Source organism: Microtus oregoni, unplaced genomic scaffold, assembly GCF_018167655.1.
Source record: "Microtus oregoni isolate MIOR12 unplaced genomic scaffold, Mior012 000021F_ref0000039, whole genome shotgun sequence".
Classification (NCBI taxonomy): domain Eukaryota; kingdom Metazoa; phylum Chordata; class Mammalia; order Rodentia; family Cricetidae; genus Microtus; species Microtus oregoni.
Genome location: NW_024543080.1, coordinates 20,499,681 through 20,521,249, shown reverse-complemented (window position 1 = coordinate 20,521,249; position 21,569 = coordinate 20,499,681). Strand labels below are relative to the sequence as shown.

The window sequence follows — 21,569 nt, the reverse complement described above, 5'->3', positions numbered from 1 at the left end:
GAGTGAGTTCAGCACTGTGCGAATACACAATCATTTCACACGGAAACACAGAAAACACTGGAGTCTGGAACAGCATTACTTTGAAGTGTACTACTTACGGTGGTAGGACATACCCCTACCCTGGCTAAACAAAGGTTAGATAAAGGGGTGAACCATTTAAATCCTTTGTACTCTGAGTGCTTCACAGAGAAGTTTTCTATGAATTCAAGATGTTAAGTTAATGTGTGTGTGTGTATGTGTGTGTGAGTGAGTGAGACAGAGAGAGAGAGAGAGAGAGAGAGAGAGAGAGAGAGAGAGAGAAACACGTTGGGACACTGTCTTAAGTCAAAGTATTAAAGACAATTCCTGAAGTCCCATATAGGATATGAAATACTGACATTTAGCTATTCAAATTTATATAGAAGCACAGTACTTTAGAGAAGTACAAAGAAACACTTTTTAAAAATACAGGTATATAAATTAACAAAATTTGTATTTAAAAGGTTTAATACAGGGAAGAAGGTAGTGGTACCAATTCCTAATACAAATTATTAAACATAGTTTATATAATTTCAAAGTTATTCACATTATTGCTCGATACCACAACTATATGGAACAAGTTCTTGAACACACATTAAAACGTGTATAATTTTAAGCTAATAAAAAAACAAAGTCTACACATAGGCCATTCAAAAATCTCTAGTGTGGAGATATGTACAACCAAACAAAAAAAATACATGTATGTGTATGTTTAAAAGTAATAAGCTAATCTGATCCGAACTTAAATATCCAATGTTCAATCAAAATTATATAACTGGATTGAAAGTGAATGGGTAGATTGAAAATGGTATTAAACATACCCTTTATTTCTTATCTACTCTATATAACAATACATCGGTGTTGTATCAGATAATTTTTAATTCTAAACTTTGATTTCCAAACTATTCAGAAACACATTCATTCCACAATTACGTTAGATGGGAAACATATTTTACTTTTAATTTTAAAAGGGGTAATTCAAACCTCATCAAGCACGGCTGCCGTCCTGCCTGCCAACTGGAACTCTGAAGACAGTGAGCTCACGGAGCCCTAGAAACCGCTGCTGCGGGCACACTATTTGTGGTGTGTCTCTTCTAGGAAATTTATCACTTTTGAAGACAGAGATATTTTCAAAACCATTGCTACTTCGTAAAAAAAAAAAAAAAAAAAAAAAGTGTATCTGCCAAGACAGACAGAGAGAGCATCAGGAACTGTGTGAGAAAGGTCAGCTCAGGTCCAAAAGGCTATGCAAGAAAACTTACTGCTTTCAAAGAACTACTGTGACAAACTCTAAAGGTAAGAAAAAAAGTAAAAGAGCATGTTAGGGCAGACAAGTATGCTTTCCTTTGTTGAGGAACTGATAAATAAAGGATTGTGTGAACCTTTTTGACAAAATAACAAAGTCTGGCAATTTTTATGCTAAGTTCAAATGTATTTTTTTTTTGAGAATACAAAAAGTAATCCTTGAAAATCAGAATACATAACAGAAAAGAGCACAATAACTTAAGTATTAAACATCTGTATGAAATAACTTGCAAAGTCTGACAAATATGCACACACAGAACATGCGGTTATTTAAAAAACAAAACAAACAAAAACACCACCCCATTCTGTAGAACCAGCATCATGTCACCAGCAGGAGAGCACCAAGCAAGGCACCATTGGAAAGACAACACACTTGCAAAGTCTCTATAAATAAAGCAAATGCTAATCTGGTCGAAAAATCGGTGTCTTTGGTAAAAATTCTATGAGGATGACCTGTAAAAGGAGAAAAAAAAAGGGGGTTTAAACAATTTAAAGCAGATTTTTTTTCTTAACCTTAAAACATGCCATTTTCTGCTGTTTAAATTTTTTCCTTAAAAAGAAAAAAAGACATAAGGCTGGGTGATAGTGGCTCATATGCCTTTATTCCCAGCACTTGGGAGGCAGAGGCAGGAGGATCTGTGAGTTCAAGACCAGCCTGGTCTACAGAGCGAGTTCCAGGATATCTAGGACTGGTACACAGAGAATCCTTGTCTCAAAAAACTAAAAGCAAACAAACAAAAAGTCAGAGTGGAAGGGGACTCACTGGGAAGAGAAAGAAGGAAGGGGCTCAGTGAGAGCAGGACAGGGACAAGAGAGGGTAAAGGAGGTGAGCACAAACACATACATCATACACGTATGAGAACGTCACAATGAAGCTCAGTAACTACAGTTAGTACATGCTAACAAAACACAATTTGTTATTTTTAAAATCCACACATATTTCAAACTTTAGTTTTATCCTTTTTAAAGAAAGGTCTTACTATGTGACCCTGGCTGGCCTGGAACCCTCTATGTAGACCAGGCTGGCCTTGAAGTCATAGAAATCTCTGTACCTGCTTCTAAAGTGCTAGCATTAAGGGCATGTACCACCACAACCACCTTAATTTTATAAGTTTTAAAGGACATTTATTTATCTGATAACCCTGAACCTCACTGGACCTTCACTGAGTGTGAAATATCCTTCAAGTCTATGAAAAACAAAAAAACAAAACAAAAAAAAGAGTAAACTAATGGAAGCCTGTTGTGGGATATTTGCACACGGTGAAAATGTACTGCTGTGATTGGTGTAATTAAAAGCTGAATGGCCAATAGTGAGGCAGGAGAGATAGGCAGGACTTCCAGACAGAGAGAGGGAAGATGGAGTTGCCAGGCAGAGGGAGAGCAAACAGGATGAGGATACCGAGTTAAGATGACTGAGCCACATAAAAAAACACAGATTAAAAGATATAGATTAATTTAAGTTATAAGAACTAGTTAAGAACAAGGCTAAGCTAAGGCTAAGCTGGTGCTCCCCTCCCCAAACCCTTCTACAGAAGTCCAAGAAGGTGATTAGAGGCAGGTAACACGGGTGTTCCACTTGACACATTGGAGTAGCGTGTGTATGCGTGCATGCCTCAAAGATAAGAAACACTGAGAACTGAACATACGGGTTTCAGTGTATGCTTCTACGTGAACTAATGATCTAGACCAGATAGGCACAATGACCTTGTAGGGAAGGCACTTACTTACTTCCAAGTCTGATGACCTGAGTTCAAGCCTAGGAACTCCCATGGAGAAAGAAGAGAACTCTTTTTGGGGTATCTTCTGACCCCCACACATACTCACATAGATAAAGTAAATAAATGTAAACCAGTTCTAGGACAGTCAGGGCTACATAGATAGACACTATCTCAAAAGAACAAAAGATAAAAACAAAAATCCTAAATTCCGAAGCTTTGCCTTTTCTTTCATACAGTTTATATAGTTAATCACTATTTGTATTAATATTTCTTCTCTTTAATCAACTCAATCCCACAGGTCTTCTCTATGTCCTAGAACTGCTTACATTTTACCATGGCAGGATGGAGGAGCTCTGTATGAGCTCTGAATCTTTTTAAGAGCTGGAATTTACTCAGTAAGTAAGGCTGGCCTTGACCTCAGTCCTCCCCTCCTCCTCTCCTCCCCAATCCCTGTAAGTGCTGGGGTTATAGTCAGGAGCTATCCTGTTCAATTTCTACGCGCTTATTGTGCTCATTCTATCTCTGCCTCTTCCCCAGATTTCTTGATTGTATTCTGGGTACTGATTTCTTAGGAATGTCTGCTCTGAAACTAGCAGTCCTCTGGAGACCTTAGTCCCTGGAAAGGAGCGATCACAGGTGGGAACCTCTAACCCAGCTATTCCTTTTTCCCAAGCCCTTCTCTTCCTGGATTAGCAAAACTAGTTAATTTGTTCCAAAGGCACTTTTAATAGTAAACCGAAAATTTTATAGCACAAGTATGAACGCTGACTACAGCTAATTTTTATTTTGAACTTGATTATATTAAATATAATAGTTATATCGAACTGTTATATCTTCTCCATGCTCCAACTATGGATAAAATACAGTTCAAAAAATTATTTGAAGGAGCTGAAAAGATGGCTCAGCAGTTGAGAGCACTTGTTGCTCTGGAAGAGGATCCAGGTTCAGTTTCCAGCACTACTATAGCAGCTCACAGCCACCTGGAACTCTAGTTCAAACACCCTCTTCTGTATTCTCTGGGAACCAGGAAAACACTGGCTGCAGGGACATACATGCAGGCAAAACACTCATACACTTAAAATAAAAACAAAAACTCTTTTTAAAAAATTATGTGAACAATAAAAAGGCCAAACTTTATAAAAAGTACCTTTGACAAATGGATACAATAAAGCATTTTGATTATTGAAAATGTATTTGATGAGACTATCTAGAAAGAGTTGGAAACTTGTTTTTCTCAAAGGTTGGGTCTTGACACGGAGGCTCTGATCAAGTGCTTTGTTAACCATCTGGGCCAGGAACTTTAATTTTCATTCTTGACTTCTACTGGCTTTTTGATTTACCTCAAAGAGAAAAGCACTTCCATTCTTGGTTCACAAACATACCTTTCCCTTTCTAGTTACCCTGCAGGAAGCCTTAGGAGTCACCTTCGGTCATCCTGGCCTATTATTTACTTAGAAAATATTCACTAGCTAGAATATGTTCTCACTAAGGGTAAGCACTTGTTGAGTGCACAGCCCTAGTCAAACTACCTCTGTTACTCATCCCACCACAAACATTAAGATAGCATTAAGGAAAGGGAAAGAGAGAGTGTAAGAAGCCGAGGAAAGGTAACCCAGTCTCCTGCACCTGTGAGATCACAACAGCTATGGCGACCTGCACAAGATTCTGCAGGTTCCAGGCTAGAGAGGAAAGGAACCATGCAACCTCGCCCCTTAACTGAGAAGCTATTGGCAATCCTAGCTGCTGGGAGAGGGAAAGTCACTTTTCTTTAGGTATAGGCACTGTAAGCTACTGGATCAAGTGGATAATCCTATACCAATGCACATGCCAGCAACCCCAATTAAACTCAGCAGGTTATTTTTAAAAAGAGAAAGATAAAAGATAAACATGGAGTGTAGGAGGGGTTGTGTTGAAAAGAAGGGCTCCAGAGGAAGGGGGGAGTGAACAAAATACATCCTACATGTTTAAAATTGTCCAAGTATTAAAAAAAAGTATGTTAAAATAAAAAAGCGGGCTGGAAAGATAGCTTAGTGGTTAAGAGCACTGGCTGCTTTTGCCGAGGACCTGGATTTGCTCTCCAGCACCCACGTGGCGGCTCACAACTTCAGCTCTGGGAGATCCAATGCCCTCTTCTGGCCTTTGAGGGCACCCGGCACAAATATGGTGCATAGACATACATGCAGGCAAAACATTCATACATGTAAAATAAAAATAAATACATCTTTTCCAAAAGAACTTTTCTTCTCCACCCAGCTTCTTTATTTGTGCTTGATTTCCCTGTTTCTCGTGCTTGTCACCTATAAATAGTTGGACCAGATGAAAAGATTCTTTGTAGCTCTAAAAGTTAATGACTTAAATGACTTCCAAGTTCTCATTGGCTAAATATTTTGACATTCAAACATATCTTCCACTGTAATGTTTTTAAGTTTCAGGACCCCGAATGAACACACCATTTTACTGTACATATGCAAAGTGTACAACAGTGGCTATTTTTAATTTTTATTATTTTGTGAACATTTGTGTTTTGCTAAATGGATATACATGTACTATTCGTGTGCATATGAACATGCACCGTGTGCATGCCTGGTTAGCAGTTAGAAGAGAATGTCAGATGCTCTGGGACAGGAGTTCTAGACATTATGGGCAGACATGGAGGTGCAAGTTTAATAAGTACTCATAACTGATGAGCCAACACTCCAGTCAACATGACTATTTTTGACGCTATCTGAATCTGCTTAGTTTTGAAAGAACAACGCCCTGAAAATGTGTTCCTTCACAAACCACACACATATTTCATACCTGAGTAACAACAACAACAATTTTGCATTGCAATTTTTTCTTTTTAGATTATCTCTAACAGTCAAAATATAACGAAGGGAAAATACTTGGCTTTAACAATCAGAGTTTGTATAAGTAACAGACAAAGGCATATAGAGTTAGAAAGGCTTGACTCATTACATAAGGTAGACTGTGGGTGACTATGATGCTCAAATGAGTTTAAAGAGCTTCTGAAGCTTTGTTTATTCCTATTTCAACCACACAAACACACATCATTCCAAGAACATCTAAAAATCACCTTAAAGGTCAATTTAAAGTACTTTTGTAGACCTATGATCGTGTGAAATACAATTCTTTAAAGTGCTTAATTACGTAAAAATCCAAGGTTAATTAAAAAATTTCATGAAGTATACAGTTTACAATGTTTTAAAAGCTACTAATTTATTGCTGGACAAAGGCTGGGGCAGACTGAGAAGCTACTGGCAGTGGCTCTGGGATTTATCTCTACTGCATGTACTGGCTTTTTGGGATCCTATTCTTTTTGGATGTATACGTTGCTCAGCCTAGATGTAGTAGGGAGGGCCTTGAACCTTCCACAAAGCAATGTGCCATACCTTCTCTTAGAATTAAATATGGGTGGGATGGGAGGGTGTGCGGAGGGAATGGAAGGAAGGGAGGGAATTTAGATTGGTATTATTTTTAAATCTAATAAATTAAAAAAGAGAAAGAATTAAAGAAACAAAAAAGCTACCAATTTAATTTTAATGAGAAAATGTCTTAAAGATAAAAGAAAATCCAGTTCAAACGCTCTTTGAATGAATGTTCTTCATAGAGTTCCACTTGGAAATCACGTAATTTAGATTTTTCTTTTCTCAGTGCAGGAAATCAAACCCCTTGTGTGGTAGGCATGAGTTCTACCACCAAGTAGAACCAGTTTGTTATTAACTTTCATTTTTTTTCTATTGAAAGTAAATCAAAAAAACATGCAAAAAGTAATTAAAGCTTCAGGTTTAAGCTTGGTGTTCTGGTTTATAAATGTATAACAGCAAATTATTATTTCATGAAATCATTGAAATGTCTCAAATAGCTCTTCCTGTCCTCCCAATGATAGAGCTCTTACCATCAGCTATGAAATGACTAGTACCCGGCCAGGTCAACCTCAAACTAGTCCCGTTTTATGGTGGCAATTAATGAAGCAGCACATGTCTTTCCCACCTCGAAATCTAACATGTGGTCATAAAGGTAAGACCTAAATTACTAAGTTTGTGAACAGAGATAGTTTGGGGGTTGAGGAAAGAACATATAAAATATCTTTGATGTTAAAGGAGAGAGATTTGGCTGTCTGATAACGGAGGAGTCAGGAAACTTTTTAACAAATCTTTTATACATACACAATGAGGGTTATATTGCTTCAAAGAACAGTGAAAGTTCCTCAGAAATGCAACGCTAGGTCCTTCAGAAAGCCCGGCTTTAGTTTCAACAATGATTTCCTTTCTTATATCTTTTTTTTTTAACCTAATAACCTTTCCATGTTTTAAAGCAAAACACTCAAGCTCAAAGAAGAATTAATAAATTAAAATTTTCTTAAAGTATTCTGAACTTTTCAAAAAGAAAACAATTATTCAAAGAAATCAGGGCACCAATAAACTAAAATTCTAAAATGGTTGTGTGTGTGCATGTTTATGTATGGGTATCCAAAATCAGTCATGTCTTAAAGGGCAAAACAGGTTGGCTAACATCTGTTTACGTTTAAGATAACTGTAAAAGCAATGTTCTAGTAACCCTTCGGAAAACCCTCTAAGGCCATGAGGTACACAGGCAACCTAAGTCTATAAAGGCTTCTCAGGCTCCAACAGCTTGGCTGAAAAGTTCTCTTCCATACTTGGAAACTTGATTAGCATTATATAAAAACGCCATATCTGACATGCTGCGTGACCAAGGGTGTGGTTATTCTTTATACAGCATCTAAAATTTCACACTCCATCAACACATGTTCAGGCCATTTTATCTTGGCAATTAATTTATTATTTTTCAGAACACAGTGAAGCCTTGTTTTCAAGTCATTCATAACTTTATAAATCAGTCTTGCACATGAAACCCAGGCATCTGTGAACCGTAGAAAATCCTTGCACTCAAGAGATTAAGCTCCTGACACCTTTGCTGATTAATAATCATGGAAAGAATAAGATCAGAAACAAAATAAATGATCATTTAATAGAGAAACTCACAAAACAGCCCTTTAACTTACATATTCCATCATGTTGTTCGTTTCACATTTCCTTTTGCTCAGTCTCCAGTGCAAGCACAGCTAGACACGAAAGAGGGCAAAGGAAGAGAAATGAGCTCCATTTTCCTGGGCACAAGACTCACCCATTCGTCCATCTTTCATATTTTCAGTCCAACAAAAGCATCTGTTTCCATACTGTGCAATTCAGACCCAACAGTACGAAGCTGCTCCCCGCAGCACTCACCTTGTGGTATAACCTATTGTTTTCCCATTCTAATAACTTCTCAATCGATCTTCGTGTCTGGAAGACAAATGAGGGGAAAGTTTACTCTTGACTGGTTTTAGAGAAGCTGTTTTGCAGCTGCTTTTTGTGTGAAAGGGGAAGAAGTATAAAACGATGATGACAAGGCAAGAGTGGTCTGCACTCGCCATGGTCCAGCACTAAGACGCAACCTCACATGAATTTTCCTTTAAATACAAATGCTTATATTTTAAGGTATTTTGAATTTACTAGCCTCTGATTTAAAACTATTAGTCTAAACAGCAAATGTCATTTTATTTACTTATTTAACTTAAATCTCCACTTCTTTAGGAAACATTTTGCAGTATTTAAAAAGTAATGAAGGTTCCTTAATCTCTATTTTTAAAATAATAGTAATTTAAATATTAGTTAACAAAATATCAATGGCCTTTAGGGTAAATCTTAAAAAACACAAACTACGAATTGAAGGTTAATAAAGGGGGAAATGAGTTATAAAATCAAGCTAATTTTAGGATTGTATGACAAAATCAGTTTGATGGTCATTGCAACTTTCAAACAGAGCCAAATTTTTATTTAAAGTAACATAAAAGTGGTATCTAGGAGTAAAATTCTATTCTTAATCCAAGGATACCATTTCAGAGTTTCCTCTGTTGCTGCACCATTGAACATACAGCACGGACCGCTTCTTGCTTGGGGGTGTGAAAAAAGAAGCTAATGCATGAAGCCAGGTGTCTGGATGAGACTAACTCTCTGCAGGTGCAGGAGTGACATTGCTGCTAGGCGATCAGCTGCAGCTTTCCTGCAAAAGAAGGTGTCTGTGGCGTGACTCTAAGTGCGTACTGATCATCGCATGAAGACTTGAATGCCAACCAAGACTGAGTGATGTGAAAAACTGATAGGAACATGCTGGTTTTAAAGTCTGTTACGTAAAAAAGTTAGGATTTATTTAAAGTGTCTACTGTAATCCAGTTCCAGGACTACATTTCAGCATGTTGAACTGCTAGAAAGACACTGAAGTCACATAGGTGCCAATTATAATTCATATTATAGCTAGCATCAAACTACCAAGAGTGCTTATATTTTCCGATTTTTATGACATAAAAATATGTTTTTTATGACATAAAAATCGGAAAATCAACTATTTTCTGGCAATAATGTCAATGACTAATTTATTACAATTTTTTGAACAGTCTTTTCGGCAAGAATTTTAAAGAAAAAGTGCCCTTGTTAGCAATGATCAGCAGCCCTCACTTGTTTCTTTGTAAGATAGCCTTTTAGAGGCAGCTCTCCTTTTAAATGAAAATAGGGCAGCAGTTATGGTCACACTTTTTGTTAATTTAGTTGCCAGTCAGCCCCAAATCAAAAGAAAATAAGGCTGCAGAGTGTAATTAACATTCAGTTCAGTCGTTTTGTCCCTTGTCTAGCCCCCAAGCTTTGTTAAAATTGCCATCTGAATGCTGAAGGCTGTAGGGAAATCGATTTGATTCTAATCGCACCATGAAAAGAACATGATCTAACTGCTTTCAGCCCTCCGTAAATCTGTACTAGGTCTTTAGCACAATGCAACTTCCAATTTAAAAAGCACTGAATGTCTCGTCAATGACTTTGTGAAGAAAAAAGAACAAGGAGCAGACATAAAAATTCCAATAGTTGTTTAAGCATTAAAGTTCATTTGCATCACAGCGAACCTGAAAAGGGCTGACCTCTCAAACCGCCTCTCAGGTCTATGAAGTTGTAGCCTTGACAAGCTCACATTGACAGAGCTCATTGACTCTGAAAGGCTACTCTATCAATGGTGAAAAATGGCAATAGGTTCTACTATAAGCAGGCATCTGCCTGCCCACCCGCTGCTAAACCAATGGTAAAACCGTTTCAAAACCTGAATCCACCTTGTAATCTTCCTTTCTAGGACCTTTTAATAATAGATTAAGATTACTATACAATTTGAGGTTTTACTTTTACTGACGATTTAAAAAGAAGATGGGGAAAATTAAAGAAATCAGAAGAAAGAAAATTAAAGAAATTGGGAGAAAGTATATAAAAGTAGTTCCTAAAAACTTAATACTACATTCTGCAAATATTTATTATTCAAAGAAAAGACTGGTTATTACCATATCAAATTACCAGAATGTATATATAAGCCATGCTATACAGCGAGAACTCTCATTATCATACATACATATATATATACACATGCACACCTACAGATAACATTTACCAACTTAAAAATATTTACTTCTTAAATCAAATACCAATATTTGTGTAAAAGATAATTACAAAGTATGAATATAAAATTCTAAAATATTTATGTAGGAACCTCAAATTTATTCTTCACCTCTAATTAGGAGTTTAATGACAGGGTTGGGTATAATTGTATCCCATAATATTAAGAATTCTAAAGCAAACAAAGTTTGCTATGCCATATTCTGCATAATCATCTGAATATTGAATATTCCTCCACTGCTGCAGTCTGGAGTAAAGCTGAATTAGCACCATCTAATCTTGCTGTGAGACGCCTCTCCTGCTTGACAGGTGAAAAAAAGGCACTTGCACGTGCAGCCTAATTAATCACCGCACTTGACATCTCAGTGATTTACAGAGAGGAGCAGGTGAGAACACAAACCAGAAAGGAGCCCTTGATTTGAGAGGAGCGTTTCCAGCACACTAAGGTGACAAGTGAGTGATTCCAGCAATGATTTTAAAAAAAGTAAAAGAAGAAACTGTGCCACAAATTATTTGTTAGTAACAACAAAAGATCAAATTAAATGGAAGAAAAAAAGGCTTAACCATAGAGAATGTTTAATACTATGCAATTATTTTTAGTTCACAAAATCAAAATATATTTTCAAGATGAAGTACAATACCAGTTTGGCAGATAGTGGGAGAAAATATGACATTTCAGCATTAGAAAAGCATTTCAAAGCTTTTAAACTTCAGTGGGAAGAAATCGCATTTTAGTTACTGTCTTCTAGAAATAAAAGTTAAGAGTTTATGTCCACAGGGTTGTCAGACTCTAATGAAATACTAAAATTCAACACAGCCAAACCTGATATCTATTAACCAGACAAGCAAATCTAATCATATAAATATCTGTCACTTAACTTTAAGTGATTATACTACCTAGCAAATTCAAAATGCTCTTTAAGTTAATAGGATCATATATATATATTGAATATATATATATTCAATATATATATATATTCAATATATATTGAACATGAAATACCAATAAAATATTATCCTTCTAGGTCATTTCCTAAAATTAAGTCACATTATCTTCCTTAGAAGAATTTAGTGCTTGAGAAAAATACCAGATTGATAGTCATGGGAACTGAAAATCTTCTGTTTAGCTGAAAGAACAGGAAAAAGGGCCGTGCAGGCTCCAGTACAAGTTCCCTACAGTGGCCTTAATCCTTTTCAGTATCACAGGCTTGGTGGAAAGACAGGTTAGTGGTTCTTTATCAATGAATCCTCATCCTTCTGCCTAGGCTGTCAACAAGAAACCTACTTTTATCACATGGAGTCTTGAATTAGAACCAAGACTACCAGCTTACACCACATATGCAAAACAAGGCTTTGTAAGATGCTGTCCCGCAGCAGGCCTGAGTTTGAAGGGCAGTTTTCAGCATCTGGATCCCACCAAACTTACTCATCAAAGCTTATTCTAAATGACAATTTTTAAACAATATCAACATATTTTCATTACACCAGCTTTACAGTTATATTTTTCTCACTGTCGGGTCGTTCTAACATAGTTGCCTGGCTCTATTGGCATGACTAAAACCATTTCCATTACTGAACAGGCATACAGACTTTTGGGCTTATTTTCTGTTGCCTTTGGCACAAATTTTTTATAGAACCATGGAAGAGTCAGAACATAAAAATTACAAAGAAAATTAAAACAACAGAATTTATAAAATGGCTAAAAGGACGGTTAATCATAATTAATAGCAAATATGGCATACAGTTATACTTCTAAAGAAGAATCAAGAAGTAATTTAAAGTAAGTTTAAAATAGTAAAACATAAACCACCAAAATCTTAACTAACATAAAATTTAGACTTCCTTAAAATTAAAATTTGATTTGAATTTATTTTTTTTAGGGCCTTTGTATAGCTGTCCCTAAGCACTCTACCCTCCTAAGGAATGAAGTAATAATTCCATACACACACACACACACACACACACACACAAAAAAAAAAAAAATTCCATACACAAGTTCACAATATGAGCCACTAAACATAAATGAGTCTTACAGGCAAGGAGCCAGTTACATCATCTTGAATTTGTTACCACCATTACTTAATATTCATCACCAGTGATTAATTTATTCAATCAGTTGTTTGAAAAAATGGTTTTTCAAATTTTTACAACTATCTACAAAAGTTCAACAACTCAAACCTGCAATTAAAACGTACTTGAACTGGATTTGTTCACCGTATTAAACAATGTCAAGGCAAATTTCAAATGTTCAATTTCCTATTTAAAACATTTTGAAATTCAAACTGCAAAGTTTGTAATTCGTCAATTAAAATTTAACTAGAATAATGCCTCTAATGCATCCATCAATTATACAAATGGAAATAAGAGAAACAATAACGGTTTGGGGCTATTAAAAGGAAACTGTATAATTTAGAATGGATTACTTCAACTAAAGGGACAATTACTTGAATCACTTCCGTTTGTTCTGGATTAATGTTAAAACTCACATTCCAGTGGTAAACTGAAAATTAAGTATATCTCAGTATCATTACAAATACAAAACCTGTAATTCTCCAAGATAAAAATATTAACTGATTGCGCAAAAGAAATTTTAAACAAACTTCCTTCCCGTATGTAAAAATACATCTTAAAATCTGCATATGCACACTGACCTTCAAAGTGTGGCTGTAGCAAGGAGTCCTGACCAGCTTTAGGACAGTTGCTGTTTGTTAGAAGGGAGCATTTGCCCAACAAAAACACCCTCTTTCTACAGAGCTCAGGGGTGACTTTTAAGAAGCTCAGTAAAGCACAATTACATGGCATTTCATCAGGCTAGCAAGTGAAAGTGAATCTTAATTTTTTAAGGTTATGCTGGTACTTCATGGTTTTGAATTTTTCTAAAACAAAAGGGCACATCAAACACATACATAAAATGATGCACAATTTTAAAGGGAATTGATACTTGAGAACAATATTTGAGAAAATTTTGTAATAAAACAAAAATTTAATTTCATATAACAGTAGAAAACTAGAAAAACTCTGTGAGTGAAATAACTTCCGTTAAGATAAAAATATTATTAAGGAGTAATTATTCTCCCTTAAGTAGAAGTCTGGGTTTTGATTTGTCTTAGTTACAGATTTAAGAAAGAAAATTATGTAATAAAAAAAAAGAATCAGTGCTTAGAACTGACAGTGAGGAAAAACTGCAAAACTAAAACCCACCAGATTACAATACAGCAGAAGAAACAAGACTGGAAGCACCGGGTATGTGTGGCTTGTCACTCAGGATCTGAGCATGCCGGGAGCTTTCCTTCCAACAAGACTATTAGGCAGTTTAGACTACTTTCATCTTATATACAAAAATGGAATCTTCCAGAGGACAAGAAACTTAGAGCTCCACTAAAGTGGTACAGTGATCTAAAACCAAGGCTATAGAGCTAACAACCTCATGTTTCCATCATAGGACAGAGCTATGAATATGTGAAGAGTATGTTTCTGAAATGATGCTAATAGAAATGTTTGCTACTACATGCAAGTTACCTAAGCTACTAACTAGGTTATCTACCTTAAATAACCAACTCACTCTAAAAGTATGATTAATATATTCAAGAAAAAAGAGGATAAAAATAAATAAATGAAAACAGAATTTCAGAATTCACTATTTCTAGTCAGAGACCATGTGTTAAGAAAATAAACTGGAGCCAGGTGGTGGTGGTGCATCCTTTTAATCCCAGCACTTGTGAGGCAGAGGCAGGTGGATCTCTGAATTCTCTCTCTGAAATGGAGGTCAACCTGGTCTACAAAGGAAGTTCCAGGGCAGCCAGCACTGTTACAGAGAAGCCCTGTCTTGAAAAAACAAAAACTAAACAAACAAAAAAGTTGGGCAGAGTTGAAGAAGGCATCACCTTTGACCTGTGGCCTATGTAGGTGTATGTGTGCACATGAACACACATAAACACACACACACACACACAAATCAGCTCTGGGAAAAACACATGTTCTAAGGATTCTAATGTGTGTTCACACAGCAAGCACTGAGTCTCAGTCAATTTCTCTGTCTCTTTCTGTGTCTCTCTCTCTGCTTGCAGATCAGAGCATTCTCAGGTCCTCCTCCAGCACCATGCCTCTCAGCCAACATGCTCCCTGCCATGATGATAATGGACTAAGATTGTAAGCAAGACTGAAACTGTAGGCAAGCTTCCAATGAAAAGCTTTCTTTCACAAGAGTCACCTTGGTCATGGTGTCTCTTCACAGCAATAGACCAGTGACTAAGAAGAACCCAAAAAATAAACTCCCCAGACCAAGTCTTACAAAGTAAAACAAAGTCAGGTATGGTGCTATGCATCTATAATCCCAGTATTTAGGAGGTAAAGACAAGATTGGAAGTTCAAGGTCAACCAACATTATTTAAACTATACAAGATAGACTCTATGTATGTATGTATTATGTATCTATCTATTTAAAGTAAAATAAAAGAGCTAAGATGTAGCATAATGGAAAAATACTTATTTAGCATGCACTTATTTTAATACTTATTTAGCCTTGGGTTCCATTTTAAGGTTTGCAAAAAATTTTTTTAAAAAAAGCAAGCATAAAATAATGACATAGAAGCAAAAAGCCATGACTGATTATTAATTGTGCATAAACTCTCAGGTCATATTCTATCACTGAGTGAAGTCAGGAACCTGGAAACAGAAACTGAAGCAAACTCCAAAACCACAGAGAAACCCTGTCTCGAAAAACCAAAAAAAAAAAAAAAAAAAAAAAAGAAAAGAAAAGAAAAAGAAACTGAAGCAAAGTCATGGAGAAATCCTACTTACTGGCTTACCCCACCCTATGGATTGCTCAGCCTATTTTTTTATACCATCCAAGACCACCTGTCCACAGACCTGGACCCTCCCATGTCAATATCAATCAAGGAAATGCCCCCACAGTCTTATCAACAGGTAAGTCTTATAGAGACATTCGCATTTGGGTCCAAATGACTCAAGCTTGTGTCAAGTTAACATAAAACATTAACCAACATAATAACAAAACTCTGTCTCGAAAAGGAAATAAAAATAGAAAAGGACATAAAACAGGTAAGAGCTGATGGGAGAGGACCCAGGAAGAGACTTTCTACCCGAGAGACTGAGGTAGAAAACAGAAAGAAAAGGGGATTCTGGTCATGCTTTTGTCTTTCTGTTTCAACAGCATATTGGTATGAAGTACTGTGTCTGTAGGTGTTAGTGTGTTTTATTTCTTCCTGTTATTTAAAAATGATCTTTCTCAGAACACCCGCTCTTTCTGGACTCCATCACTGCCAAACCTTCAAGTCTTTAGTTGTGATTACTAGTTTCTCATTGGAGACAGGGGGAAAAAAGTGCAGTGTTGAGTCTGAGTACTGACCAGTGATACAAGAGAAGGGAAGAGCAAGAGAACACAGGAAGTTGGATGAGTAAGAGAGGCGGGGGAGGATCTAGAAAGACTTGGAGAAGGGGGAAACATGATCAAAATATACTGTATAAAAAAAAATTGCTGGGTGCACACCTTTAATCCCAGTACTTGGGAGGCAGAGGCAAGTGGATCTCTTTGAGTTCAAGGCCAGCCTGGCCTACAAGTGCTAGTTCCAGGGCAACAAGGACTATTACACAGAGAAACCCTGTATCAAAAAAACAAGCAAACAAACAAACAAAAAATTTAAATAAAAATATTTTAAAGATTTATTTTTAATTATGGGGGGTGGCACATGAATGTGAGCACGCTGAATACAGGTGCCAGTGAAGAGCAGAAAAAGGCCATCAGACATCAGAGTCCCTGGAGCTTGCGTCACAAGTGGTTGGGAGCTGTGTGACATGGGTGCTGGGAAACAAATCCAGGTCCTCTGCTCTTAACTACTGAGCATCCTTCCAGTTCCTAAAAGTTGAGTTCTTCCTCAGTGAAAAATGGCCTGTATTGTTGTCTTTTACAATTAGGTTTTTGTAGATGATTTCTGTCTTTACATTGGGGGCTTCAGTTCTAGACTGGATCAAGCATCAAGAAAGTTCAGAACCTTCACATGATCATGAGCATTGACATTTTCTTCGTAGGACATGATACACAGACATACACATAAAATAAAAATAAATCATTAGTTTTTGTAGTTGTTAACAAATTGAACTTAAAGTTTACATTAAAAAAAAATAACCCCTCCAAAAATCTTGAAGAACAAAATTCCACAGTTAATAATGTAGCTCAGCTGATATAGTCCTGCCTAAGTTGCAAAAAACAGAGTTGGATGCCTAGCTCCTGATAAACCAGGTACAGCAAGCAACACATGCCTGTAATCCCTGCATTGAGAGATGGAGGCAAGAGCAGAGGGTTAAGGTCATCTACTACACAGGAAGCTCAAGGTTAGTCTGGGCCACATGAAGAGTCCATCTAAAAACAGGGGAGAGGACAAATATGCAAGACTCACCTCACTGAACATTAAGCAAAAGTAAACAAGCTATAGTAAATAAGACAGTGTGATATTAAGGTCAACACAAATGGAACATAGTAAATTCCAAAAAGAGATCCATACAAATATGATGATTGCCCATTAAATATTAAAAGAATAGTCTTTTAACAGAAGGTGCTATAAAGCCTAGAGAGTCATATGCCAAAACATGAACTTTGATCTCCTTGTCAAACTACAGACTTAGTTGACTTCCTAGGGGAGGCCTTACCCTCTCTTAGGAGCCCATGAAGGTGGCGGGTGGGAACAGGTGGAGAGGAGGGAGGGGGAGCTGGGATTGGTATGTAAAAAATAAATAAAAACCTTCCTTCCCTGTCTTGGGCGAGCTCATCCACAGCTCACACATTACCAGTCTGCTGTCACTCACTGAATGGTATTTTGTGATGTCCTCAAAAAATCTTAAAAACCTCTCCAGTTTCATATCTTAGTTGTTTGATGGATAACTGGTTTCTTTGTAGTCTAAAATATTTTCTTAAATGAAATATTTAAGATATATTAAATATTACACTAAGATAGTATTTATAGACTTCTTTAGACTACCAAAGTGGTCCATGACAAATGAAGGGTTGGAAATTCCTAATATTCTGTTTCCATCTTGCAAAAGTGCTTTAATACTCTCCATACATTCATGACATGTTACAGAATAGTTTATACTCAAAGCACCGGGTGAATATATATCTTCTTTTAAGCAATTTCTTTATGTGCACTACATTAAACAGGTCATGTACCTGTAATCCTAGCACATGGGAGGCAGAGGCAGGAAGATCAGGGGTTCACAGCCATCCTTATCCAATGAGTTTGAAGCCAGCCTAGGCGACATGAGACTTCTCCAAATTCAAAACCCAAGCAAAGACATTAAATGAATGAAAGAAAGAAAGAAAGAAAGAAAGAAAGAAAGAAAGAAAGAAAGGTCCACCTGGTCACATATACAGATAAGAGATCTTGAACCAGAGAGTACATACTGAACAGGTCACACTTCCTGAAGCGACAGATAACTTACCTTAAAGGAGGAAAAAAAAGCACCATTTACATTTCAAAATAACAGGATCTCATAGTCATGTCAAAGTTTATCAAAATATATAGCAGTATAAGATGTTTACCTCTGTCTTCTAAATATACCATCCACATATTAAAATATTTCATTTTATTCACTTAAAAAGTAAAAGGAAGGGAGAGATAGCAAGAAAAAAAATCTTGAAAATTAACAAACCGGCTAGATCCAAAAGGTAAAGCTTATCAATCTTTTGGGTTACATGTCAGCAAACAGCAACCAAATGAGCTGGGCAGCCACTCAAACAACGGCAATGCCTCAACAGTGGAGGGCAGTGAGAGGGCCTAAACCAAAATGACAGCAAATGCTACTGTGAATCCAAAGGCTGCCAGAGACAGATTTTGTGTGTGTGTGTGTGTGTGTGTGTGTGTGTGTGTGTGTGTGTGTGACCTAGAGACAATCTGGCAAAAATTATGAGGGTAAAAAGGGGCTTAAAGAAAGTAGGGTCAGCAAAAAAAGTCCCGGCCACATCCACTCAATCAATGTCCTACTTAAAGGTGGGAGAGAACTGACTCCAGTGGTCCCTCTGACCTACAGTACCTGCACCTCTCCAGCTCAACACACTAATAATAAACATTTTAAAAGAAATGTAAATATGTCAAATGTTATAATAAATAATATATAAGCAATTCTATTATAAAGGCATCAAGTTCATTCTATCAATAAAATATATTACCTTAAATTTTTCAATAGAGTATATCCCTAACTTTATAATAGAAATGAGGTAATAAATTCCATTTCCTTGCCATTATTTGCCACCAAAATTAACTGTTTCCATAGAAAAATAGTCAAGTCCACTTGGTTGACTGGCCCTCCTACCTTCCATTCCACTTTTGGTTTTCCAGGCTGGCCTTAACAGACTATGTCATGGTATTCACAATCTTCCTGTCTCAGCCTCTTGAATGCTAGGATTTCATATGTGAGTTACCATACATGGCTGAATATTATTTCCATTTCATATGTGTAAGTATATCTATATTTTAAGATAACAAAAACAAGGGTGCTATGCTGGGCATGGTGGCACATGCCTAGAGCATTTGGGAGGCAGAGGCAGACAGAGCTCTTTGTTCAAGGCTAGCCTGATCTACACAGTGAGTTCCAGGCCAGTCAAGTCAACAGAGTAAGAAAATATCTTTAAAAAAATAACAATAACAACTTTTAATTTGCATTATTTTGGCATATCTATAGCCAACATCTTGAAATCTTTTCATTATAAGCAGTGAAAATCAAGTCTTTGGATTATTTTTCCTAACCACAGGGTCAGTGTATATTCATTATCAAGAACCTATAAAGTATAAAATTTAAATGAGCTCCCTATTATCTATGCAATCACTTTATTTCCTCTATGGGTACTCTCATACTAGTAATGTTAATCAGTCCTTACTGACAACTTCTATTATGGGCTGGGTTTGAAGTGTCCTTCTAAAAAGCTCATACATTAGGAACTAGAGAGGTGACTTGGTGGTTAGGAACATTGGCTGCTCTTGCAGAGAACCAGGGTTCAATTCACAGCACTCACAAGCACCTGTAACTCTAGTTCCAGGGAATCTGACGCCCTCTTCTGATCTCTACTGGCACCAGGGACACATGCGGTGCCTATAATACATACAGCCAAAACACTCATATGCACAAAACAAGATTTTAAAAAGTAAACAGAGAGCTGAGGCAATAGCTTAATCAAAGATAGAGCACTTGCTTGGAAGATCCTGTACACTGAAAGTTGATTTGGAGCATAAGGATATGACCTAATCAATAGATTATTCTGAATATGATGGATTCTGAACACGATGACCTTTGGAAAGTGTTTCAAATATCTAGAGACGTGAGCTAGTGGAATGGGTAGGGTTCTGTTCTCAGGACTACATCTTATTCCAATTCCCTCCTTCCCTCTCTGATGTCTGGCAACTCTAAGGGAAGCAGCTCTGCTCAGCTACCATGACATTTTTGCTTGGACAGACAGAGAAGTAATGGAGCTAGCACTGCAGTCCACAGACTAAAATCTCTAAAACCATGAGCCAAACAGTTTCCTCCCTTAAACTGTTTCTCTTGTATATGAAACAGCATCAAAGCTGACAGAATTTCTCATATGCTTTTAGGCTAAAAGCTTTATTACATTGTGTCCGTACAACAATTCTATTCAAATCATAGGTGAATATTAACATTTACAGTCTTATCATCCAGATTTAAAGAGGTTAAGAACTATGCCCATAGACATAGGGAAGAGGTAGAGTTGAACCCAGCATCCATGAACACTGTACCACTCTAGTCCATAATTAATGTACACATAGTGCTGCATTCTTCTTTGGCCACAATTTCCTGATGCACAGAAATTATGAATAGTTTCCTCATAGCTATTTTATAACATTTGAATATATGATAATTAATCTTGCTTAACCAGATCAGATTATTTTTGTATAGTATTTGAAACAGTGTGATTCATTCAACAGAAAAAAAAAGTAAACATGAGACTTGTTTCACACTTCTAAGTAAATTAAAAGATGTAATTCAACTTACTCTTTTACTGAGGCAAATAACTGGCCACATACTGCAGCCTAACGTGCAGCAGCAGCACAGGCAGCCACAAAGCAACCACCGCACGTTCACAGGAAGATTCTTCCTGAGACAGCTGTTAACTCTGTTGATGCTGGCTTTAAATTCTTCAGGAGCTACCTACAGGACAGTAAAAAATGTAACTGAGATGCTGAATGACAGAAATGGGACTCAGCACACATTTTTCTAATTTCTAAGGAAAACTAATTTTTTTTTTTAAATTTTTTTTATTTATTTATTTATTATGTATACAATATTCTGTCTGTGTGTATGTCTGCAGGCCAGAAGAGGGCACCAGACCTCATTACAGATGGTTGTGAGCCACCATGTGGTTGCCGGGAATTGAACTCAGGACCTTTGGAAGAGCAGGCAATGCTCTTAACCACTGAGCCATCTCTCCAGCCCTAAGGAAAACTAATTTGAGATATATAAACAGTAGATCAATAAGAGAGACACTCGCTGGGCAGTGATAGCGTACACCTTTAATCCCACGGAGGCAGAGACAGGTGATCTCTGAGTTTGAGGCCAGCCTGGTCTACAGAGAGAACATTTCAGGACAGTCAGGGTTACACAGAGAAACCCTGTCTCAAAAACCAAAAAGAAAGAGAGAGAGAGAGAGACACTCACCTTTCCAGTTAATGAAGATGGGAATTCTGATTCAAATTTGTTGCTCAGTCCAAATCTATTAAAAGAAAAAATGTTATTATATGACACCGTGGCAACAGAACAAAAGTTTGAACTACCTAACTTAAAGGTGAAATGAATAGAATGTGGACCCCAAAGAGTGTCTAAGACAAAATCATCATAACGAGCAACTTACAAAATGTAGCATGTAATGACTTTTCCAATGGAATCAAAACCTATATGAGGGACAATTAAATAACCAGCAATATATAAGTAAAAGAATGGTTTATTTCATTTGAGCTATTACGTATACCTTAGAAGCATCAAAGCATATTTTAAACAGATAGCAAATTTTCTA

General features: G+C 36.7%; 1 protein-coding gene across 1 annotated transcript in view; it reads right to left on the bottom strand.

The window, feature by feature from the left end:
• Positions 1–445: 445 nt before the first annotated feature.
• Chic2 (cysteine rich hydrophobic domain 2) overlaps positions 446–21,569 on the bottom strand; it is a 36,555-nt gene continuing 15,431 nt past the window's right edge. The window contains exons 2-6 of the mRNA XM_041671103.1: positions 21,215–21,269; positions 20,552–20,707; positions 8,291–8,347; positions 8,068–8,127; positions 446–1,776 (exon numbers count right to left, since the gene is read on the bottom strand). Coding sequence (XP_041527037.1) covers positions 1,726–1,776; positions 8,068–8,127; positions 8,291–8,347; positions 20,552–20,707; positions 21,215–21,269 — 379 coding nt within the window. The 3' untranslated portion in view covers positions 446–1,725. The remainder of the gene's footprint in view (positions 1,777–8,067; positions 8,128–8,290; positions 8,348–20,551; positions 20,708–21,214; positions 21,270–21,569) is intronic.